This window comes from Salmo salar, chromosome 17 (genome assembly GCF_965601325.2).
Source record: "Salmo salar chromosome 17, fSalSal1, whole genome shotgun sequence".
NCBI lineage: Eukaryota > Metazoa > Chordata > Actinopteri > Salmoniformes > Salmonidae > Salmo > Salmo salar.
In genome coordinates this window covers 47400906-47424118 of record NC_138307.1, presented here as the reverse complement: position 1 = coordinate 47424118, position 23213 = coordinate 47400906, and the positions used below count along the sequence as shown (strand labels likewise).

Sequence of the window (23213 nt, the reverse complement as noted above, 5' to 3'; positions counted from 1 at the left end):
CGAGGATCCTGGGGGTGGAGAACGGCTGAGGGTGGAGACCAAGGTGAACGTGGAGCTGCACCAGGAGAACAAACACAACTATGTAGGAGAGAGAGGAGAGATACCCCAGGACAGGGAGACTCCCACTAGGGAGAATGGACCTCTCAGTCTACCCTCCAATGGGCCTCCCAGCCTGGGCACCCACCAGCCTGAGCCGAAGAAGGGTGAGAGATGTAGACATTCCTTCTTTTATTTGTTTTATGTGTTGGTTGGTTGGTTGGTTTGTGTGTTTGTTCATTCAATCATTCATCCAAGCATACAATATATTGGCCCTGTAACTGAGTCTTTATGCATTTGTGAACGTTTTGCTATTTACACCTAAAACAAATGTAAAAAGACTCTGTATTCTTCCCATCTCAGGCATCCTGAAGAACAAGATCACGTACCCTCCTCCCTTGACCGACAAGGAACATGAAGAACCGACTGCGAGAGAAGCTGAGTGACTACAACCCTCCTCCCATCATCCCTCCATCCAAGACCCCCCTCCGCGGCCTCCAACGACGGGGTGCACCCCGTATCTGTGGGCAACAGCGCAATCATCAAGCCGCCGATTGCCCCACGGCCACAATTACCACAGAATGGGGGCGTGGCTATGAGCATGAAGGCGATGACGACCAACGGAGGCAACGAATCAGACTCCGAGTGAGTGGGGTAGTCACGTGATGATGATGTCACAGTGTAATTATTGTGTGTGGTGTTTTTCAATAGAGCAGAGAATGTAGTGTCGCTCAGCACGAAGTGATGAATGATTCCTTTTAGCCTAAATAGTGAATGATGAAGATTTTGTTTCATGTCAGATTGCATCTGAATGCTATTTCATTATCGACACTTTAATGACATGCATCTGTTGACCATGGAGTCTATTGATGCTGACCTGCATGTATTACGTGAAGTTATCACAGGAGGACATATTTCGCTGTTGTCTATATGTACCGTATGAATGAAAGTTCCCATCCAACATATGAATGCTGCACGTGGTTGTACACTGTCTAGTGGTGTTAGCCTGCATCCCTACCTGCACACATCTAACCCCTGCATGTCTCCCCTCCCTCTATCCTCCCCCTCCCTCCCTGTATCCTTCCCTCCCTCCCTGTATCCTTCCCTCCCTCCCTGTATCTTTCCCTCCATCCCTTTCTCTCTCCCGGAACAGCGGCAGTAATGAAACTTCAATCTGACCCAGCAGGAAAACCAGAGTCTCCTCTGCCCTCATGAGAGGAGAAAAGATGACCTCTCACTGGAGTAGAGGAGAGGAGGAGAATAAATGAACAAGAGAAGAAAGGACAATGAAAGGAATAGAGGAGAAAACAAGAGAGTAAAGGAGAAAAGAGAGGCGGGAAAAAGGATAAAGAAAAAGAGAGAAGGTATCATGCCCATGTGCAAAGTGACCTCTCACCCTTGACCTCTCACCTTCTTCATCTCTTAAGGAGAGCAGTATTCCTTCAGAGCCACGCCTGCCGGACTAAACTAAAGAAAAGAAAAAGGGAATGTATGTGTCAGACTAAACCAAGTAAAGGAGGTCCTACCTACTGGACTAATGGAACCTCCTGTGCCAAACCACTAAAGAGGAGGTGAATGAGTGACTCACATTGGTTGGACAGAGACTCAAGAGCCTCAGGGCTGATACAGATACGGATGTATGGATATATGACCACTGTGTGCTGGTACAGTCAGTTGTAGTCGAGAGAAAGACTTCTAAGACCACAAATCCTATAGAGGCCTACAGGAAGTTCAGGAGAAACTCAGAGACTTACCAAGTGCCCTGTTCCTCCAAGCTACTCATAGAAAGAGGAATATAGCTTTTCACCCAATGTGCTTTAGAGTGTAATTAATATGTAGATATTTCAAAAAAATTCTATATTTGAACTGTGTCATCATGGATGAGAGACAAAAATACATATTTGTAAAGTGAAAAGAAAATGTTTTGTAAAAACAATTCTAGAAATCCTTTCTGATTGTGGAGAAATCACACGCTGTAATAGGACATTTTCTGCTGTGGCTCAGACTTGCAAACCTGTGCCTTATCACTGTGCAAACCATACCCATCTGGTACTTCAGGAATGCCCCCCCCCCCCCCCCCCCACACACACACACACAAAATAAATGGAGTATTATAAAGAAAACATTTGAACACAGGTCAGCAGCACACACCCATTATTCTGCTTACCAAAGTAGGTAAATAACCACTGCAGTACATATATGGTATGGGGTCTCTAATGTCAAGCTAACCACTACACAAGTAATACCTTTACAACACTTCCTATCATGTGATCGGCACTGTACAAAACGGGATTTTTTTTTGTATGATCAAAGACACTGGAATTGTTTTGTAACATATGTATATTTATTTTTATGGTTTCAATACACTGGAAAAAACAATGATTGTAACTGTAAAATTAAAGATGACATGTTGAATTTTTTTTATGCAGTCTGAATTCCGACCTCAGACGAATTACAAAAAAAAATAAGAAATACCCTTAAGGAGGGAGATAAAACAGTGAAATGATGATAACTGTGAACGAGGTAATGGAGGAAAGAAAAGATATGTACTTTGAATGGAATTTTTCCTTAAAAGGTAGTGTAGCTATGTCTTCAATGGCTCTCCCTGTATATCATTACACTGTCCAAGGAATGTATTGTCTCTTTACGCTCCTTGATGCTGTCCTGTGCCTGTGCCAGGCACAACTGGGAGTGTATGTCTGGCTGGCTGACGGACTGTCTGTTGTGGGGTCCAAAGTCCAGACAGTGACTGAGGTCCAGGGCTAATCCTTTATGAAACAATGGTGCTTACCAGTCCTGCTGTGTGTGGCCCTTCCAGTGTGGTTCCGGGGTACCGTACTTTCACACATAACACTCACAGTGTTATCCCCTTGACAGGGGCAAAGTCAGTTTGTAATAGAAGAGACATTTTTGAAGTGCGTTGAGTTTTTCCTGGCACCCTGATAAAGAGTTTAGGTATTTTATCACACTTTCTTAGTCGTTTTCTGACAAATGGCTCCATAAGTTTATGGAATAGGTGACCTGGGGGTTTAAGTAATGAGTATTGATGATGACAAGGAGGAAGAGCAGGAATGGGTCCTGATTGAGACCTGACCCGTATTCACAAAGCGTCTTAGGATAGGATTGCTGAACTTGGATCAGTTTTGTATTTTATATCATAATGGGTTATATGGATTTTATTTTACCAGGTAAGTTGACTGAGAACACTTTCTCATTTACAGCAATGACCTGGGGAATAGTTACAGGGGAAAGGAGATTAATTAGGAGAAGCTGTGGATGATTAGGTGGCCATGATGGTATGAGGGTCAGATTGGGAATTTAGCCAGGACACCAGGGTTAACACCCCCTACTCTTACGATATGTGACATGGGATCTTTAGTGACCACAGAGAGACAGGACACTCGTTTAACGTCCCATCCGAAAGGTGGGCACCCTACACATGGAAATGTCCCCAATCACTGAACTGGGGCATTTGGGATATTATTTAAAAAAATGACCAGTGGAAAGAGTGCCTCCTACTGGCCCTCCAACACCACCTGGTCTCCCATCCAGGGACCGACCAGGACCAACCCTGCTTAGCTTCAGATGACGGGGAGGACCTGAGCCTAGATCAGCACTCCTGCTCTGAGAGACACCTTGTGAAAATGGGCCCTGACTCAGAAAGAAAAAACTGGTTCCTAGTTATATAGACTTTAACTATGACCCAGAGTTGTTCCTTACCAGGTGAGGAGGTCAGGGAAAACTCCTGGCCTTGGCCCTAAATGATGACACTCAACAGCACCCTTTAAAGGGGCATTTAAAGTTGCTAAATACACTTGTGAGTTAATGATATGTACGCATTGATTCTTGAAGAATATAACTTAGAAATGCCTCAAGAGCTTAGTTCGGTCACACTCCTTGAAAACCCAAAATATAATCTTGTTTTTCCCCACTGTTTGTAAACATTGTAAATTTAAACAAACACTGTATATAGTCTCATAACATGGTTAAAACTATAATTTTGATATCATAGATGGTCAGTCTTTGCATCCATATCTCTGGATGTGAATTTGAGTGATTACAATTCTACAAACCCTATTTTTACCGAAACAGGCTGGGAAACCATTTGTTATGGTTTCAATTGCTAAGTAAAGCCACATGTTTTATTAAACATTTGACATCACACATTTTCCTCATTTACTTTATAACCCACCTAAAAATCAGGCAGAATTATCCACATCTCAGACCTGAATTCCAAGGCAAGCCTCTCGCCCTTTTCAGCTTTGGGTATTTCAGCTACAGCGTGACACATCTCCTTCGCATAGAGTTGATCAGGCTTGTTGATTCTGGCTTGTGGAATGTTGTCCCACTCTTCAATGTCTGTGTGCGAAGTTTCTGGATATTGGCGGGAACTGGAACACTCTGTCGTACATGTCGATCCAGAGCATCCCAAACATGCTCAATGGTTGGTGAGTACGCAGGCCATGGAAGAACTGGGACATGATCAGTTTCCAGGAATTGTGTGCAGATCAGCTTCCAGGAATTGTGTACAGATGGGGCCTGGGGTGATGGCGGTGGATGAATGGCACCGACAATGGGCCTCAGGATCTCGTCACTGTATCTCTGTGCATTCAATTTACCATCTATTAAATGCAATTGTGTTCCTTGTCCGTAGCTTATGCCGGCCCATACCATAACCCAACATCCATCATGGGACACTGTTCACCACATTGATATTTTAGAGTGGCCTTATTGTTCCCAGCACAAGGTGCACCTGTGTGTAATGATCATGCTGTTTAATCAGCTTCTTGATATGCCACACCTGTCCAAGTGGATGGATTATCTTGGCAAAAGAGAAATGCACAAAATTTGAGAGAAATACACTTTTTGTGCGCATGGGAGAACAGTACTATTTAGTAAAAACTTATACAGTAAGCAACAAATATCAACTACTACTCATTCATTTGAGAAGGTGTAATTAGTCACATTCCTCTGCTCAGACATTGCGTGTATAAACCAATGGTTGCATGCCACATCATCGACTGACATGATTGCTATAAAATATGTGATAAACTGATACGTAAAATACTTATCCAGGCGTAGTAATACTTGGTATGCATCAGCAACGCTAGGGCAGAGGAACGGGCCCATCGAATGCCCAATCACGCTTGTTTCCCGTTATTTGTACATTTTCGGATTATCAGCTGTTGTCGAACACACGTGGGTGTGAAAAAACGATTCTCTTCCTCACTCGCGAATTCTACTAGATGAAAAGACGACATCAAAGATGATCTGTAATATTGACAAAATAGCAGAGGTATGGACTGGAGTCGCAAATATGATGATTTTGACAAAATCAAAAAAGACTTGCAACTCGACTTTGACTTTAACACCAATGACTCGTGACTTAACTTGGACTTGAGCCTTTTGACTCGAACTGACTTGATACCCTCCCCAAGCCTTAATATTAAAAATGATGCTATTAAAAAAGTGTGCAGTGCATCAACTCTTCATTTAACGGATTACAGTTTGAATCGGACAGCAGCCAATCAAATTGGGCCAGCGGAGAAAAAATTGCGCGTGGCAGTGCAGAGGAACGTCTGCGGGTGAATTCAGACGGAGCCCTTGGAAAGATGCACCTAAACTTTTCACCTAAGATTGAGCTACAACCAGTTGGTAGCCTAAATCATGCCTTGTGTTACTGCTGTTCCTAAAACCATTGACATACATTAGCCTACTGTAACCCCACACAGAGAGGGGTGTGTGTGTGTGTGTGTGTGTGTGTGTGTGTGTGTGTGTGTGTGTGTGTGTGTGTGTGTGTGTGTGTGTGTGTGTGTGTGTGTGTGTGTGTGTGTGTGTGTGTGTGTGTGTGTGTGTGTGTGTGTGTGTGTGTGTGTGTGTGTGTGTGTGTGTGTGTGTGTGTGTGTGTGTGTGCCTGAGAGAAGGTTGGGGGGGAGGCAAGGCAGGTTTTATCTCCCATCTTTGGGATCTGTATTTTCTTCACAGACTTTCAGGCCAGTGTTCAAATTGTAGGCCGACTTGACGTTCAGTAGCAGTTGGTTTGATGTACCTTTTAGTAAATGATTGTAACTTGATGGCAGGATTGTTTTAGGTGTCTAGAGTATATCTGGAGAGGGAGGGAGAGAGAGAGCACTACAATATTTTGTTTTTGTTGTCATATTGATGTGTCTTTCTCATGGCTACCCATGTATTTCCATAGAGATAGTTTATTTGGAAAATAATAAATATTTTTTTTTAGAGCATTCATGATTTGCGTGTATTTAATATGCTAACTATTACTCTTGTTAAAAATATGAAATGGTATTCAATTTGGTGAAGAGCACATTATGACTAGTCTAGGACTCGAAACTCAAAGTTTAGGACTGGAGACTTGACTTGTCGGTCTTGACTTGAGACTTGACTCAGACTTGCCTGTCTTGATTTGGGACTTGAGTGCTAAGACTTGAGACTTACTTGTGACTTGTAAAACAATGACTTGGTCCCACTGAAAAATAGCCAAGTGACTTCTCTAACAATGGAAATACACGTCCTCAAATGATTGAAAGCAGGCGAGATCAGGTGGGCCCAATGAGAGGGCAGATACTCGTGTGGAGACAACAGGCACAGCTTTAGTCCTTTTTCTCAAATGCCACATGCATCCACTTATATCAGTACATTTGTAACAGCCTAAACATTATGAAACTTCTATTCAATCAAATAAGCCTCCCCTAACTTGACACGGTCTCATAGACCTCCATACAAAAAAGAGTTTATCTCATGCGGACAGATTTTGCACAGTGTAAATCCTCTCGCTTTGCCTCTTCCTCTTTTATTTTATTTATTTAACTAGGCAAGTCAGTTAAGAACAAATTCTTATTTACAATGACGGCCTACCCCGGCCAAACCCTAACCCGGACGACGCTGGGCCAGTTGTGTGCTGCCCTATGGGACTCCCAATCACGGCCGGTTGTGAAACAGCCTGGAATCAAACCAGGGTCTGTAGTGACACCTCTAGCAGTGCCTTAGACCACTGAACCAGGGTATCTGTAGTGACACCTCTAGCACTGAGATGCAGTGCCTTAGACCACTGAACCAGGGTATCTGTAGTGACACCTCTAGCACTGAGATGCAGTGCCTTAGACCACTGCACCACTCAGGAGCCTCTCTGATGACATCCTGGCATTTAAAGTATAGGCTGCTCGATTTTCAAAAGTTCTGCACTGCATGCATTGTTTGTAGTTGTTTTCCTCTGGACATTTAGGAGAATCTTACAGAACTGCGTGCAGGATTTCCATGGGGTGTTCGACCCATTGAGTGAAATCTTGTTTTACAAGTGGAAACGCACTCCTCGCTGCCATAAAGTGCAATTGGTTCAATGACACATTCAATTAGTTTTAGCCAAATTTGTATAGGTATTTCAATTTGAATTAGCTTTTTTATTGCGTAGAATGCCCTGTGTGCTTTCTCAGTTCATTCACTGCCTCATTTAGGTGTCCAGTTGAGCTTATTGTAGCGTGTGAAGTAGTCTATGGGCCTGTTGTAACTATCGATGGCCACTAAATTATCGCAGGCAGATCTCTAGTTAAACCATAAATATGTGCTAAATTCATCCACACAGCTGATCTCAATTGCAACCATCACCTCATCTCCGCTCCCTAAAAGCTAGTGTTACCTTAGTCCTGCTTGCTACCAAAGTATTTCAATATATGTTTTGCCCTCTGGTGGGCATTATCATCAGAACAACTTGGTCCTACTTTTTGAGCAGACTTGGAGCGATTTATTTATTAGACAATTATTCCGTACAACTGAAATAAAGTATTTCCTAATTTCATAGGAAAAATTGCCACGGGGGATGTGCCCCCCAATATTCAGAACAGGGTGATTCGTCCCCGACAATAATTGATTTAAAATCAATGTTCGTTAGGGGCCCCCCCAGATAGCATGTGAACATGTCATAAGTACAACATGAACTGCATGTGCTTTCATCCTCATGGCATAATGTGAGGAATGGCATGAGATGAGCTATAAAGAGTACATTTTTCTCTCTGCTCATGGCAAAATATGTAGAATTGCAGGAAATTTGCTTTAAAACGGCAACATTATTTTAGCCTAATGACAAAATGTTTTGAAATGCAGGAAGTTAGCTGTTTCCCCCTCAAAAAGTAGTTTTCCGTAAAACTTCTTTCTAATATATATCTTTTTTTGGGGGGGGGGGGGGGGGGGGGGGGGGGGGGGGGGGGGCTTTGCTTTACCATTATACTTGTCATTTCGTACACTCATTCTTTGTAGGAACACCAGTCAGCCATGACCACTGTCAGTAGCTCAAACACAGCGTTTGCCTTGGACTTTTTTCACATCCAACTCCAGTAAGTCCATCTCTCTCCCATGAGCATCAATTCAGCTCTGGCCATGGTCCACCTGGGGGCCAAGTGAGACTCTTCTGCTCTGATGAAACCGGTACACAAACACAAAGGAATATTTTAGAAATACTTTATCATTAACATTCAACGGTGAAACTGGCCTGTAAAAAGCACACATCAAGTAGTCTTCACCTTTTTATCTGGAGTTAATTTTCCCGCTGTGGAGTGGTTCTACATTTGAATTGTTTGTCCACAGATAAAATGAAAGCTTGTTAATCCAGGAAATGTCAACGAAATGACCAGACTGGTTCTTGTGAATGCTCTGTACTTTAAAGCAACTTAGTTACGTACATTCTCCAGTGCTCGCACCTCTGACCATCCATTTAAAATCATCCAGGTGAGTGTTCTCCCTTTAAGCAGCATTGGAATAGAGAATACACATCTGAAATCATGTATATTGGCATTTCAAATGACCCCACTACTAAAAGGTACAGAACCTTCCAGTTAGCCTATACTGACATAGAAGACATAACCTTAATATAACCACTAATGAAGATTGATAACCTCCAAGTACAACTCAGTTAACGACTTTATACTGAAAGTATAGAGCCTTACAACATCTATAGAGTTGAACTAATTAAATGTGTCAATTAGCCAGTTAGCTTGGGTGCTTGACTGCCGTTGTAAGGTCAGAAGGCTTGGATCAACCGTTCTCTTCAGCCAGCGCGTCCAGTGTGTGTTCTGGATTTACAAACAGACAACGCTCTGAATTCACAAATTACCCAGAGTGCACTCTAACACACAATTTACGAAGGCACCTGACAGAGTGAAAAGAATGAAGCTTGTACAGGATAAAAATATTCTAAAACATGCATACTGTTTGCAATGCTTCAAAAAAATGTGACAAAGAAATGTATCTTTTTGTCCTGAATAGAAAGCATTATGTTTAGAGCAAATCCAACACAACACATCACTGAGTACCTACCACTTCATATTTCAAGCATGGTGGTGGCCACATCATGTTATTGGTATGCTTGTAAAGTTGTTTTCATTGCAAGTTAAAGCGTACTGTTAGCTAGCTAGCTAACGTTAGCTGGCTCGCTAACGTTAGCTGGCTCGCTAGCTAACGTTAGCTGGCTCGCTAGCTAACATTACGTATAGGATCTGTGTAGAAACCGTTTGCATTTCTAGTTATAACCTAATGTTATATAAATAGATAACATTGAATCTAGTTGGGGGTGATTACGGTCATTTATTGGACTAGATAAAGTGGATTTTTGCTACTACATCACTTTTACTCTTGAAATCGTTGGTTGTTTACTTCACTGCCTTACTCTGTTTAGCACATGGCCTCACATGTGAATACTTAAAGAGATGGGCTGAGCTAAGGCTTAAGAAGATGTGAATGGTGCTGAATGGGTGTAGACAAAGAAGAGCTATCCAGTAGGTGTACTAAAACATTCAAGGGCCATGTTATGGGTATGATTGTCATCAGCAGTCTGCTTTCCAACAGACGCTGGGAGACAAATTCAACATTTCAGAGCTTACATTTGAGCTTACCAAGATGACATTGAATGTTCCTGAGTGGCTTAGTTACAGTTTTGAAAATCACTGGCAAGACTTGAAAATGTCTGGCTAGCAATGATCAACAACCAACTTGTCAGAGCTTAAAGAATTTTTAAAATAATAATTTGTGCAAAGTTGTTAAAGACTTACCCAGAAAGACTCACAATTGTGGTCACTGCCAAAGGTGAATACTTTCTGAAGATAACCTGTTCTATTATAAGTGGTCTCTTCCGTCCTGATGTCAAAGCTGGAAAAGAGCTGACACCAGAGAAAATGAACTAGTGGACTGACAGGAGAAACATGGATGCCGACATTAAGGTCACTGTCAACCTTCCTAAATTCACTCTTTCACCTAATTTAACACCTGATTTACTTAAAAAAAGACATCTCAATAGATGGTCCAGGGCTTTCCTCTTTTGTTCTATATTGCTTGTCTATTGTTCCTCAAGGGGGGAGGCTAATGACATGAATTATTCCCATCAGACCAACTCCTTCAATGCTCTACTTCTTGAAGTTTGCCAAAAATATATATATTTTGGTAAAACATGTATTTTTTTACCCTTTAGTGTGTGTTCACTTTACTGTATTTATATTTGGGATATTGCTTTTCAACAGTAAAAGTTTTTAAAAAACGTCGCTGGAGGATGTCTTTAAAGTTGAGGACAATCAATTGACGGAGCATCTGTCTCAACTAGACGTGACTAACATGTTTGACAAGGACAAGGCAAACCTGTCTGGGATGAACAGAACAAAAGCTGGCGCATGTAGTGGGGTTAATGCGAGGCAGATCACGTTATCCTAAAAAAAGAGGTACTACTTCAATGCAGACCACCACTTACTCTTCTTCACCAGACACAAGACCAACTCCATCCTCTTCTTCGGCAGATTTGTCTACTACAGAAGCCCTGAAGTCCCCCCCCCCCCCCCAAAAAAAAAGTGAATTTGAATTATCTCGTCCGAATGACTTACGATCTCGTTGGAACGACTTAGTAAAAAATAAATAATTCAAAATGAGATACTAAGTCATTCCAACAAGATATATAGCAAGGCCACACTTACCTGGACCACACTTAGCAAGGCACAATTAGTCAGAAGTAAGTGGAAATGCTGGAGTGGTCTTGCTGAAGCAAGGCACACTAATAAGTACAGTACGTTGTGTGAGTGAAAGTGAGGGAACGTCAGTCAGCCCAGTGACAACAGGCTCTACCTCAGGTGACAGAGCTGGTGTGGGACAAAGACAGTTGAGGATGCGTGCAGGTAGTAATGGGGGGTTAAGGATAGAGGTAGTCTTGGGGGCACCTGAGACCGATAGCTTTAAAATCTCAAGATGTTGTGCTCTCTAAGTTGTGATAAAAAATATATATATCAGAGGGTTTTTCGGTCTGAGATGAACAATCAGCCAATACTCCTTTTATTTCATACTCTTCAGAATCATATGTTCACTGTATAATCACACTCCGTGTGTGTATCGTTGGGGGTTAAGTGGAGACACTTTAGCCTACTCAGAAGACTGGCACTGACCTTTCCTCTCTAAATGACCTCTGTCCCACCTGAGTATCTCTCAGGCACTATTATCGTTTTAATAATTCATCTTCCTGTAGCCGGGCCCATGGTGGCACCACTGGAAGACAGTGCCATACAGCAGATACACAGACTTCAGCAAACTGTCCTCCTTGTCGGCTCAAAAAAGTCCATGTCAATGATCCTACACCGCCATCTATTGGTTGTAAAATAGTATCACAACAAGTACATTTTATTGCAGATACATTCATCTCACCTGCCCTGCCACAATAGATACCAGGGCTGATTGGTGGGGTAAGGGCCCTGATTGAATACGTCTTGGCATGCTCTAATTGCCTTAAGTCTGGACTAAGGGCTCCCTTTTAGGATTTTCTCTGGCGTGTGTGAAGTCTAGACTACACACACACACACACACACACACACACACACACACACACACACACACACACACACACACACACACACACACACACACACACACACACACACACACACGCACACTTAGTGTCACTGAAATGAAAAAAGTAACCCCTGCCACCTCTTTCTCCTTCACTTTCCTTTGCCTGTAAGCGAGGGGTGTCAAACATACGCGAAGGGGATCAATCTGGCCCACAGGTGGTTTGAGCTGAAACAAGATATAAAAAAAGACCAAATGGAAAGTGTCTAGAATGGAGCTACATTTATACCGTTTCTGACTGTATCCATCTCTCTAAATCACGGAAATTAAAGCTACACAGTCAGTGACATTGTGTTGGTTCAGGATTATATATATTTATTTTTTTTTGGGGGGGGTATCATTTAAGATGCTCTTTGAAGAGGTACTGTTTCAGGTGTTTTCAGAAGGTAGACAGGGACTCGACCCCGTTGAAGACCGAATGCGGCCCCCGGAGTTAGACACCCCTGCTCTAAACTCAACCATCTCTGCACACCAGCCTCTTGACATCTTACAATGTATTTATATTCATTAAGGACGCCAAGGCAGCAGCTACTCTTCCTGGGGTACAGCAACATTAAGGCAGTTACACTACATGACCAAATGTATGTGGACACCTGCTCGTCGAATATCTCATTCCAAAATCTTTGTGCAGACCAGTCAAGTTCTTCCACACTGATCTCGACAAACCATTTCTGTATGGACCTCAGTTTGTGGACGAGGGCATTGTCATGCAGAAACAGGGAAGGACTTTCTCCAAACTGTTGCCACAAAGTTGGAAGCACAGAATCATCTAGAATATCATTGTATGCCATAGCAGTAATATCTCCCTTCACTGGAACAAAGGTGCATAGCCCGAACCATGAAAAACAGCCCCAGGACATTATTCCTCCTCCACCAAACTTTACAGTTGGCACTATGCATTTGGCGAAGGTAGCATTCTCTTGGCATCCACCAAACCCAGATTCGTCCATAGGATTACCAGATGGTGAAGTGTGATTCATCACTCCAGAGAACGTGTTTCCACTGCTCCAGAGTCCAATGGTGGCGAGCTTTACAACCCCCCCCCAGCCGTGTGTGGGTGCTCGGCCATGGAAACCCATTTCATGAAGCTCCCAACGAACAGTTATTGTGCTGATGTTGCTTCCAGAGGCAGTTTGGAACTTCGTAGTGAGTGCTGTAACAGAGTACAGACAATTTCTACGCAATACGCGCTTCAGCACTCAACTTTGAAAGTTTCTTCAAATGCAGTTGCAAAAAACATCAAGCGCTATGATGAAACTGGCTCTCATTAGGACCGCCACAGGAAAGGAAGAACCAGAGTTACCGCTGCTGCAGAGGATAAGTTCATTAGAGTTACCAGCCTCAGATTGCAGCCCAAATAAATACTTCATAGAGTTCAAGTAACAGACACATCTCAACATCAACTGTCCATTGGAGACTGTGTGAATCAGGCCTTCATGGTCAAATTGCTGCAATGAAACTACTAAAGGACTCCAATAAGAAGAAGAGTCTTGCTTGGGCCAAGAAACATGAGCAATGGACAGTATACCGGTGGAAATCTGTTCTTTGGTCCAAATTTTTTGTTCTAACCGCCTTGTCTATGTGAGACGAATAGTAGGTGAACGGAGGATCTCCTCATGTGTGGTTCCCACCGTGAAGCGTGGAGGAGGTGTGATGGTGTAGGGGTGCTTTGCTGATGACACTGTCGTCATTTAAAAAAAAATTCAAGACATACTTAACCATCATGGCTACCACAGCATTCTGCAGCAATACTCCATCCCATATGGGTTGCGCTTAGTGGGGCTATCATTTGTTTTTCAACAGGACAATGACCCAACACACCTCCAGGCTGAATAAGGGCTATTTGACCAAAAAGGAGAGTAATGCAGTGCTGCATCAGATGACCTGGCCTCCACAATCACCAGACCTCAACCCAATTGAGATGGTTTGGGAGGAGTTGGACCTCAGAGTGAAGGAAAAGCAGCCAACAAGTGCTCAGCATATGTGGGAACTCCTCCAAGACTGTTGGAAAAGCATTCCAGGAGAAGCTGGTTGAGAGAATGCCAAGGGTGTGCAAAGCTGTTATCAAAGCAAAGGGTGGCTATTTGAAGAATCTCAAATAGAAAATATATTTTGATTTGTTTAACACTTTTTTTTTGGTTACTACATGATTCCATATGTGTTATTTCATAGTTTTGATGTCTTCACTATTATTCTACAATGTAGAAAATAGTAAAAACTAAGAAAACACCTTGAATGAGTAGGTGTGTCCAAACTTTTGACTTGTACTCTATGTTTATATGGGCTATTTTTAGCACTTTTCTGGGATGCTTGGTTGTTTTTATTGCTTTACTGGGAAGCTTATCAGAAGTAGACATGACAATGGTATTTATGTTTGAGCTGATAGTGCAGGGTGAGCTTCACACAGTGGACTTCCTTCTAGGACAAACCGCCTCAGTGCTAACAATATAACTCTGGTTCATGGGCACATGAATACTGTATACAATAGCTGTAGGATCGACAGAGGCATTCAGGGGAGTTAGAGGGACATGAATTAGGTTACTTACATTATGACTGCCAACCCCACTGGGATAATGTACATTTGCTGCAGCATTACGACAACTCAGCGACACAATGATAGGGATTATCTGATCTGGGCTTGGGTTATTGAAAAGCGTGGACAGAGTCCAGGAGCCAAGATGATTTGGATGCACTCCGTCATTCCTGTAGAGAATTGTCTGTTTCTAGAAGGTGTCAAAGTTATCTATAAAAGTTATTCCAACAGAGCTACAGTAATCTTTTATCCAGGTGTGTCATGCCAGTAGCCTGATGAATCTTTCACACCCATGGCTCAACAATGGGTGTGGGTGCTATTCTCTCAACGACAACGACGAGACAGCCTATAGGGAGGAGGTCAGAGACCTGGCCGTGTGGTGCCAGGACAACAACCGCTCCCTCAATGTGATCAAGACAAAGGAGATGATTGTGGACTACAGGAAAAGGAGGACCGAGCATGACCCCATTCTCATTGACAGGGCTGTAGTGGAGCAGGTCGAAAGCTTCAAGTTCCTTGGTGTCCACATTATCAACAAACTATTATGGTCCAAGCACACCAAGTCAGCCGTGAAGAGGGCACGACAAGACCTATTCTCCCTCAGGAAACTGAAAAGACTAGGAATGGGTCCTCAGATCCTCTAAAAGTTCTATAGCTGCACCATCAAGAGCATCCTGACTGGTTGCAGCACTGCCTGGTATGGCAACTGCTCGGCCTCCGACCACAAGGCACTACAGAGGGTAGTGCATACAGCCCAGTACATCACTGGGGCCAAACTTCCTGCCATCCAGGAAGGCCCTAAAAATTGTCAAAGACTCCAGCCATCCTAGTCATAGACTGTTCTCTCTGCTACCGCAAGGCAAGCGGTACTGGAGCACCAATTCTAGGTCCAAAAGGCTCTCAACAGCTTCTACCTCCAAGCCATAAGACTCCTGAACAGCTAATCAAATGGCTACCCAGACTATTTGCATTGCCCCCCCCCCTTTTTACGCAGCTGCTATTCTCTGTTTGTTATCTATGCATAGTCACTAACTCTACCTACATGTACATATTACCTCAAGTACCTCAACTAACCGGTGCCCCCGCACATTGACTCTGTACCAGTTCCCCCTGTATATAGCCTCGCTATTGCTATTTCACTGCTGCCCTTTAATTATTTGTTACTTTTATTTCTTACTTGTCTATTTTTTACCTAACACATTTTTCTTAAAACTGCATTGCTGGTTAAGGGCTTGTAACTAAGCCTTTCCCTGTAAGGACTACACCTGTTGTATTCGGGGCATGTGACAAATAACATTTGATTTGACCTGAAATAATTGCCCACCTTTCTGGAATCTTTTAGAGCTGTAATCAGTCATTGAAATCCATTTTCAGCAGTTCCGAACTGGCCCTCCTAATGTCGTTTGACCCCACATGGACTATGACAGTGTCAGCTCCCGGCAGCTGTCGTAGAACGGTCAGAAGCAGCCTTGTAATGTCCCGTACTTATTCTCCAGGATAGCACAGGGATTTCACCACGGGAAACAAGATGTTTCTTACCATAAAGCTGCCGATGATGACAGCTGGTGCAATGGCTGCGGAGGTCCGTCCGTTCTTTCGCCTCGAGTGGATTCGAAAACTCCTCGAGGACCGAAGAGTGGCGGGGCCCAATGGACCCGAGCCAGCTGTAGTATCCATTGTGGATGATGAATGGGCCAGAGTCTTAGACAGCCTCACGGTCTGATGAGGTGGGGAGCTCTGAGGATCTGAACCCGAGCTAGAAACCACCGGAGAGGGAGACAGAACAGAGGATGAAGGCACAGGTACTCAGGATCCAACCTAGCATCAGAAGCCCCCAGGGAACAAGGCGCCGGACCCTCTGGATCTAGGGCGGAGAAGCTGTTTCTAGTCTGTGTCTGGTCCAGGCTTACCTTCACCAGGAGGCCCCCGTTGCCAGAGTTTGCTGTTTATGACTTCCAGTGTGAGTGACATATCTTCATGGATGGTTGGTAGGACCAAGAACACGAACATCCACCAAGTCATCCAGTAGCATCCTACTAACTCCATTATTTATTTTTTATATTTTTATTTCACCTTTATTTAACCAGGTAGGCCAGTTGAGAACAAGTTCTCATTTACAACTATGACCTGGCCAAGATAAAGCAAAGCAGTGTGACACAAACAACAACACAGAGTTACACATGGAATAAACAAACGTACAGTCAATAACACAATAGAAAAAAATCTATATACAGTGTGTGCAAATGTGGTAAGATTATGGAGGTAAGGCAATAAATAGGCTGTAGTGGTGAAGTAATTACAATTTAGCAATTAAACACTGGAGTGATAGATATGCAGAAGATGAATGTGCAAGTAGAGATACTGGGGTGCAAAGGAGCAAAAAAATAAATAACAATATGGGGATGAGGTAGTTGGATGGGCTATTTGCAGATGGGCTGTGTACATGTACATGTGAGCTGCTCTGACAGCTGGTGCTTAAAGTTAGTGAGAGAGATATGAGTCTCCAGCTTCAGTGATTTTTGCAATTCGTTCCAGTCATTGGCAGCAGAGAACTGGAAGGAAAGGCGTCCGAAGGAGGAATTGGCTTTGGGGGTGACCAGTGAAATATACCTGCTGGAGCGCGTGCTACAGGTGGGTGCTGTTATGGTGACCAGTGAGCTGAGATAAGATGGGGCTTTACCTAGCAAAGACTTATAGATGACCTGGAGCCAGTGGGTTTGGCGACGAATATAAAGCGAGGGCCAGCCAACGAGAGCATACAGGTCACAGTGGTGGGTAGTATATGGGGCTTTGGTGACAAAATGGATGGCACTGTGATAGACTGCATCCAATTTGCTGAGTAGAGTGTTGGAGGCTATTTTGTAAATGACATCGCCGAAGTCAAGGATCGAAGTCAAGGATAGGTTGGGGTAGCCAGGTGGAAAGCTTGGCCAGCCGTAGAAAAATGCTTATTGAAATTCTCAATTATCGTGGATTTATCGGTGGGGACAGTGTTTCCAAGCCTCAGTGCAGTGGGCAGCTGGGAGGAAGTGCTCTTATTCTCCATGGACTTTACAGTGTCCCAGAAATTTTGGGAGTTTGTGCTACAGGATGCAAATTTCTGTTTGAAAAAGCTAGCCTTTACTTTCCTAACTGCCTGTGTATATTGGTTCCTAACTTCCCTGGGCTATTCGATGCTAATGCAGTGCGCCACGGGATGTTTTTGTGCTGGTCAAGGGCAGTCAGGTCTGGAGTGAACCAAGGCCTATATCTGTTCCTGTTTTTTTTTATGAATGGGGCATGCTTATTTAAGATTGTGAGGAAAGCACTTTTAAAGAATAACCAGGCATCCTCTACTGACGGAATGAGGTCAATATCCTTCCAGGATACCCGGGCCAGGTTGATTAGAAAGGTCTGCTCGCTGAAGTGTTTTAGGGAGCGTTTAACAGTGATGAGGGGTGGTCATTTGACCGCAGACCGATTACGGATGCAGGCAATGAGGCAGTGATCGCTGAGATCCTGGTTGAAGACAGCAGATGTGTATTTAGAGGGCAAGTTGGTCAGAATGATATCTATGAGGGTGCCCGTGTTTACGGATTTGGGGTTGTACCTGGTAGGTTCATTGATGAATTTGTGTGAGATTGAGGGCATCTAGCTTAGATTGTAGGACGGCCGGGGTGTTAAGCATGTCCTAGTTTAGGTCACCTAACAGTACGAGCTCTGAAGATAGATGGGGGGCAATCAATTCACATATGGTGTCCAGGGCACAGCTGGGGGCAGAATGTGGTCTATATCAAGCGGCAATGGTGAGAGACTTGTTTTTGGAAAGGTGGATTTTTAAAAGTAGAAGCTCAAATTGTTTGGGCACTGACCTGGATAGTAAGACAGAACTCTGCAGGCTATCTCTGCAGTAGATTGCAACTCCGCCCACTTTGGCAGTTCTATCTTGCCGGAAAATGTTATAGTTTGGGATGGAAATTTCAGGATTTTTGGTGGCCTTCCTAAGCCAGGATTCAGACATGGCTAGGACATCCGGGTTGGCAGAGTGTGCTAAAGTAGTGAATAAAACAAACTTAGGGAGGAGGCTTCTAATGTTAACATGCATGAAACCAAGGCTTTTACGGTTACAGAAGTCAACAAATGAGAGCGCCTGGGGAATGGGAGTGGAGCTAGGCACTGCAGGGCCTGGATTAACCTCTACATCACCAGAGGAACAGAGGAGGAGTAGGATAAGGGTACGGCTAAAGGCTATAAGAACTGGTCGTCTAGTGCGTTCGGAACAGAGATTAAAAGGAGCAGGTTTCTGGGCACAGAAGAATAGATTCAAGGCATAATGTACAGACAAGGGTATGGTAGGATGTGAATACAGTGGAGGTTAGCCTAGACATTGAGTGATGATCAGAGAGGTTTTGTCTCTAGAGACATCACTTAAACCAGGTGAGGACACCGCATGTGTAGGAGGTGAAACAAAGGGCTAGCTAAGGCATATTGAGCATATGGAGGCTCTACAGTGAAATAAGACAACAATCACTAACCAAAACATCAATGAACAAGGCATATTGACATTAGGGAGAGGCATGCGTAGCCGAGTGATCATAGGGACCAGTGGGTAACTAGGCGAGCTGGAGACACGGCAATTCAAACAGCTAGCGGGCCGGGGCTAGCAGGCTAGTAGAAGTGCCTTTGGGGGACATTGCGATGGAAGAGTCTGCTGTAGCCCCCTCGGATGGTTACGTCGACAGACCAGTCGTGTTGGATCGGCAGGGCTCCATGTAGGCAGTAAAAGGGTCCAGGCCAATTGGCAAAATAGGTATTGTAGCCCAAGAAATTAGCTGATGGTTCTCTTCAGCTAACAGTCCGATATGCTCTAGACAGCTAGCAGGCCGCGGCTAGCAGGCTAGCGTATGGGCCTTCAGGGGACGTCACGACGGAGGAGCCTGTTGAAAGCCTTCCGGCGGTTTACATCGGTAGACCAGTTGTGATGGATCGGCGGGGCTCCGTGTCGGCAGTAAAGGGGTCCAGGCCAATTTGCAAAATAGGTTTTGTAGCCCAAGGAGAGGCTGATGGACCTCTTCAGCTAGCTGGGAGATGGGCCTAGCATGAGGCTAGTTCCAGGCTCACTGGTGCTTGCTTCGGGACAGAGACGTTAGCCAGGGGGTAGCCACTCGGATAGCAGCTAGCTAGCTGTGATGATCCAGGTGAAAAGGTTCAGAGCTTGCGGTAGGAATCCGGAGATGTGGAGAAAAAGCAGTCCGGTATGCTCTGGGTTGAATCGCGCTGTGCAGACTGGCAGGAGTTGACATGGCTAAGGTTAGCTGATGACCGCTAGCAGTGGCTAACTGACTACTAGCTAGTAGCTAGTTAGCTGTCTAGCTTCTGTTTGGGGTTCCGGTTCTAAAGTATAGAAAATAGCAGATCCATACCACATTGGGTGAGGCGGGTTGCAGGAGAGTATGCTGAAACTGAGGTTAAAAATATAAAAAATATATACGAAATATATACGAAGGAAAAAAGATATACACACGGGACACGACAAGACAAAGACAAAGACGTCTGAACTGCTACGCCATCTTGGAGACCCCTTCGGGTAGGGATCCCTGCAAAGTACCGGCCAGTCGGCTGTGGAGAGAGCAGTCAAGGCGGCAACACTTCCATCAAACCAGAGCGGCATCCAGCTACTGGGGTAGAAGAGAAAGAAAAAGTAGGCGGGCGTGGATTTCCCAGTAGCTTGTATAAGTTCTCTTCTTGACAGGGAATTCTCACCTTGTCTAAGAGAGAATTACATGGGTATCAAAAATGTCAGCCCAAGATAAGCCTAAACGACACACAATTCATTAGAATTTTTGTAAAATTCACAATGTGAAAAATGAAATGAATGTAGGATATAGAAATAGGATATCAATATATCAAATATCATTATCAACGGCTGGGGTCACTTTAAGTCCAGGTCCATAATTTCAGAAAGTGAAATAAAATTCAATTAATTAACTTTATTTATTTTTTTACAATTGAAAATAAAGATACGTTTTTCCATCACAGACTTGCATATCAATTCATATTTGATCTCCTTTCTATCTCTTACAAAATGTCTAATCTCATTTCCCCTCATACAATTGTGTGTTTACATCATTAAAGCAGCACCAACCCCTCCAAGCTGTTCTATAATTGACTCAAAGTGTGTTAGTCGTGATTGCGTAAGAAGAGAACATGTGCAATGAATGCTCTAGAAAACGCTCAATTGGGATTAGGACTTTTCTTAATAACATGGAGGGAGGATTTGGGCGCCTCAGCCCCACAGCTCTGATATATACAGTGAGGGAAAAAAGTATTTGATCCCCTGCCGATTGTGTACGTTTGCCCCCTGATAAAGAAAGGATCAGCCTATAATTTTAATTGTAGGTTTATTTGAACAGTGAGAGACAGAATAACAACAAAAATATCCAGAAAAACGCATGTCAAAAATGTTATAAATTGATTTGCATTTTAATGAGGGAAATAAGTATTTCACCCCCTCTCAAATAGGAAGATTTCTGGCTCCCAGGTGTCTTTTATACAGGTAACGAGCTGAGATTAGGAGCACACTCTTAAAGGGAGTGCTCCTAACCACAGCTTGTTACCTGTAAAAAAAGACACCTATCCACAGAAGCAATCAATCAATCAGATTCCAAACTCTCCACCATGGCCAAGACCAAAGAGCTCTCCAAGGATGTCAGGGACAAGATTGTAGACCTACACAAGGCTGGAACGGGCTACAAGACCATCGCCAAGCAGCTTGGTGAGAAGGTGACAACATTTGCTGCGATTATTCGCAAATGGAAAAAACACAAAAGAACTGTCAATCTCCCTCGGCCTGGGGCTCCATGCAAGATCTCACCTCGTGGGGTTGCAATGATCATGAGAACGGTGAGGAATCAGCCCAGAACTACACGGGGGGATCTTGTCAATGATCTCAAGGCAGCTGGGACCATAGTCACCAAGAAAACAATTGGTAACACACTACGCCATGAAGGACTGAAATCCTGCAGTGCCCGCAAGGTCCCCCTGCTCAAGAATACATATGCATGCCCGTCTGAAGTTTGCTAATGAACATCTGAATGATTCAGAGGACAACTGGTGAAAGTGTTGTGGTCAGATGAGACCAAAATGGAGCTCTTTGGCATCAACTCAACTCGCCGTGTTTGGAGGAGGAGGAATGCTGCCTATGACCCCAAGAACACCATCTCCACCGTCAAACATGGAGGTGGAAACATTATGCTTTGGGGGTGTTTTTCTGCTAAGGGGACAGGACAACTTCACCGCATCAAAGGGACGATGGACGGGGCCATGTACCGTCTAATCTTGGGTGAGAACATCCTTCCCTCAGCCAGGGCATTGATAATGGCTCGTGGATGGGTATTCCAGCATGACAATGACCCAAAACACACGGCCAAGGCAACAAAGGAGTGGCTCAAGAAGAAGCACATTAAGCTCCTGGAGTGGCCTAGCCAGTCTCCAGACCTTAATCCCATAGAAAATCTGTGGAGGGAGCTGAATGTTCGAGTTGCCAAACGTCAGCCTCGAAACTTTAATGACTTGGAGAAGATCTGCAAAGAGGAGTGGGACAAAATCCCTCCTGAGATGTGTGCAAACCTGGTGGCCAACTACAAGAAACGTCTGACCTCTGTGATCGCCAACAAGGGTTTTGCCACCAAGTACTAAGTCATGTTTTGCAGAGGGGTCAAATACTTATTTCCCCCATTAAAATACAAATAATTGTATACCATTTTTGACATGCGTTTTTCTGGATTTTTTTGTTGTTATTCTGTCTCTCACTGTTCAAATAAACCTACCATTAAAATTATAGACTGATAATTTCTTTGTAAGTGGGCAAACGTACAAAATCAGCAGGGGATGAAATACTTTTTTCCCCCCACTGTATATAGATATATATATATATATATATGAGAGAGAGAGAGTTGTGTTTAGGCCAGAAATAGAGTAGGGATTACTTACTGTAAAACCATGGTATAAAATAATTTAGTTTCCACAAAACATACCTCCTGCTACTGTAACATGTCCAATGAGAAATTTGGAATCAGGATTTTATGTCATAGTACTGCGATATTGTGTCAAATAAAATGTGTTACAATATTGTAAGACGGTCATTGAATTACCTAAAATATGGTCTCAGTGGACTTACGTAACACAACCCATATGCACAGTGGTGATTGAAGTTAAGTCATGATCTGAATTTCCCTCTTAATCTTGCATACTGCTGTATTACTTAACAATATAAGATAGTGTTGTGAGAGGGTGACCTGGCATTTTATCTGATTGGTTTTACTGTGAGATGCTTGAATTGCAAAACAGTGTTTGATTTTCTCATCCAGTGCAATGACGAACAGCTCAGTGACATTTTAGTGGGGTCCATCTGTTTCATGTTTGTTAAGTGAGCATCACCTAGTGGAGAACATTAAAAGAGAGGGAGAGAGAGTGAAGAGAGAGAGTGGAAAGAGAGAGATTGGGAGACCAGACTTCTGCCCAGTCCACACTTGTTGGTCTGAACGGATCGGATGGATGCAAGCCATATCATGAAATCATGAATATTACAGCAGCTCCACCTAGTCCTCCATTCTCAGATCTAGGTTTACAGGACAGACAAGTGACAGAAGGAGGCTGGTTTTGGACTGAGCCAAAACACTGAACAAAAGTCCCATGTTACAAGTGGTGAAATAAAAGATCCCAGAAATGTTCCATAAGCAAAAAAAGTGTATTTATCTCAAATTTGTACATCCCTGTCACT

At 43.6% G+C, this 23213-nt stretch overlaps 1 protein-coding gene across 1 annotated transcript in view; it reads left to right on the top strand.

Annotated features, from left to right (window-relative positions):
* celsr1a (cadherin EGF LAG seven-pass G-type receptor 1a) overlaps window positions 1-1392 on the top strand; it is a 141134-nt gene extending 139742 nt beyond the window's left edge. The window contains 5 exon segments of the mRNA XM_082963797.1: window positions 1-203; window positions 400-446; window positions 448-501; window positions 503-681; window positions 1190-1392. The exon segment at window positions 1-203 is cut by the window's left edge and continues 64 nt beyond it. Coding sequence (XP_082819923.1) covers window positions 1-203; window positions 400-446; window positions 448-501; window positions 503-681; window positions 1190-1214 — 508 coding nt within the window. The 3' untranslated portion in view covers window positions 1215-1392.
* The last annotated feature ends 21821 nt before the right edge of the window (window positions 1393-23213 follow it).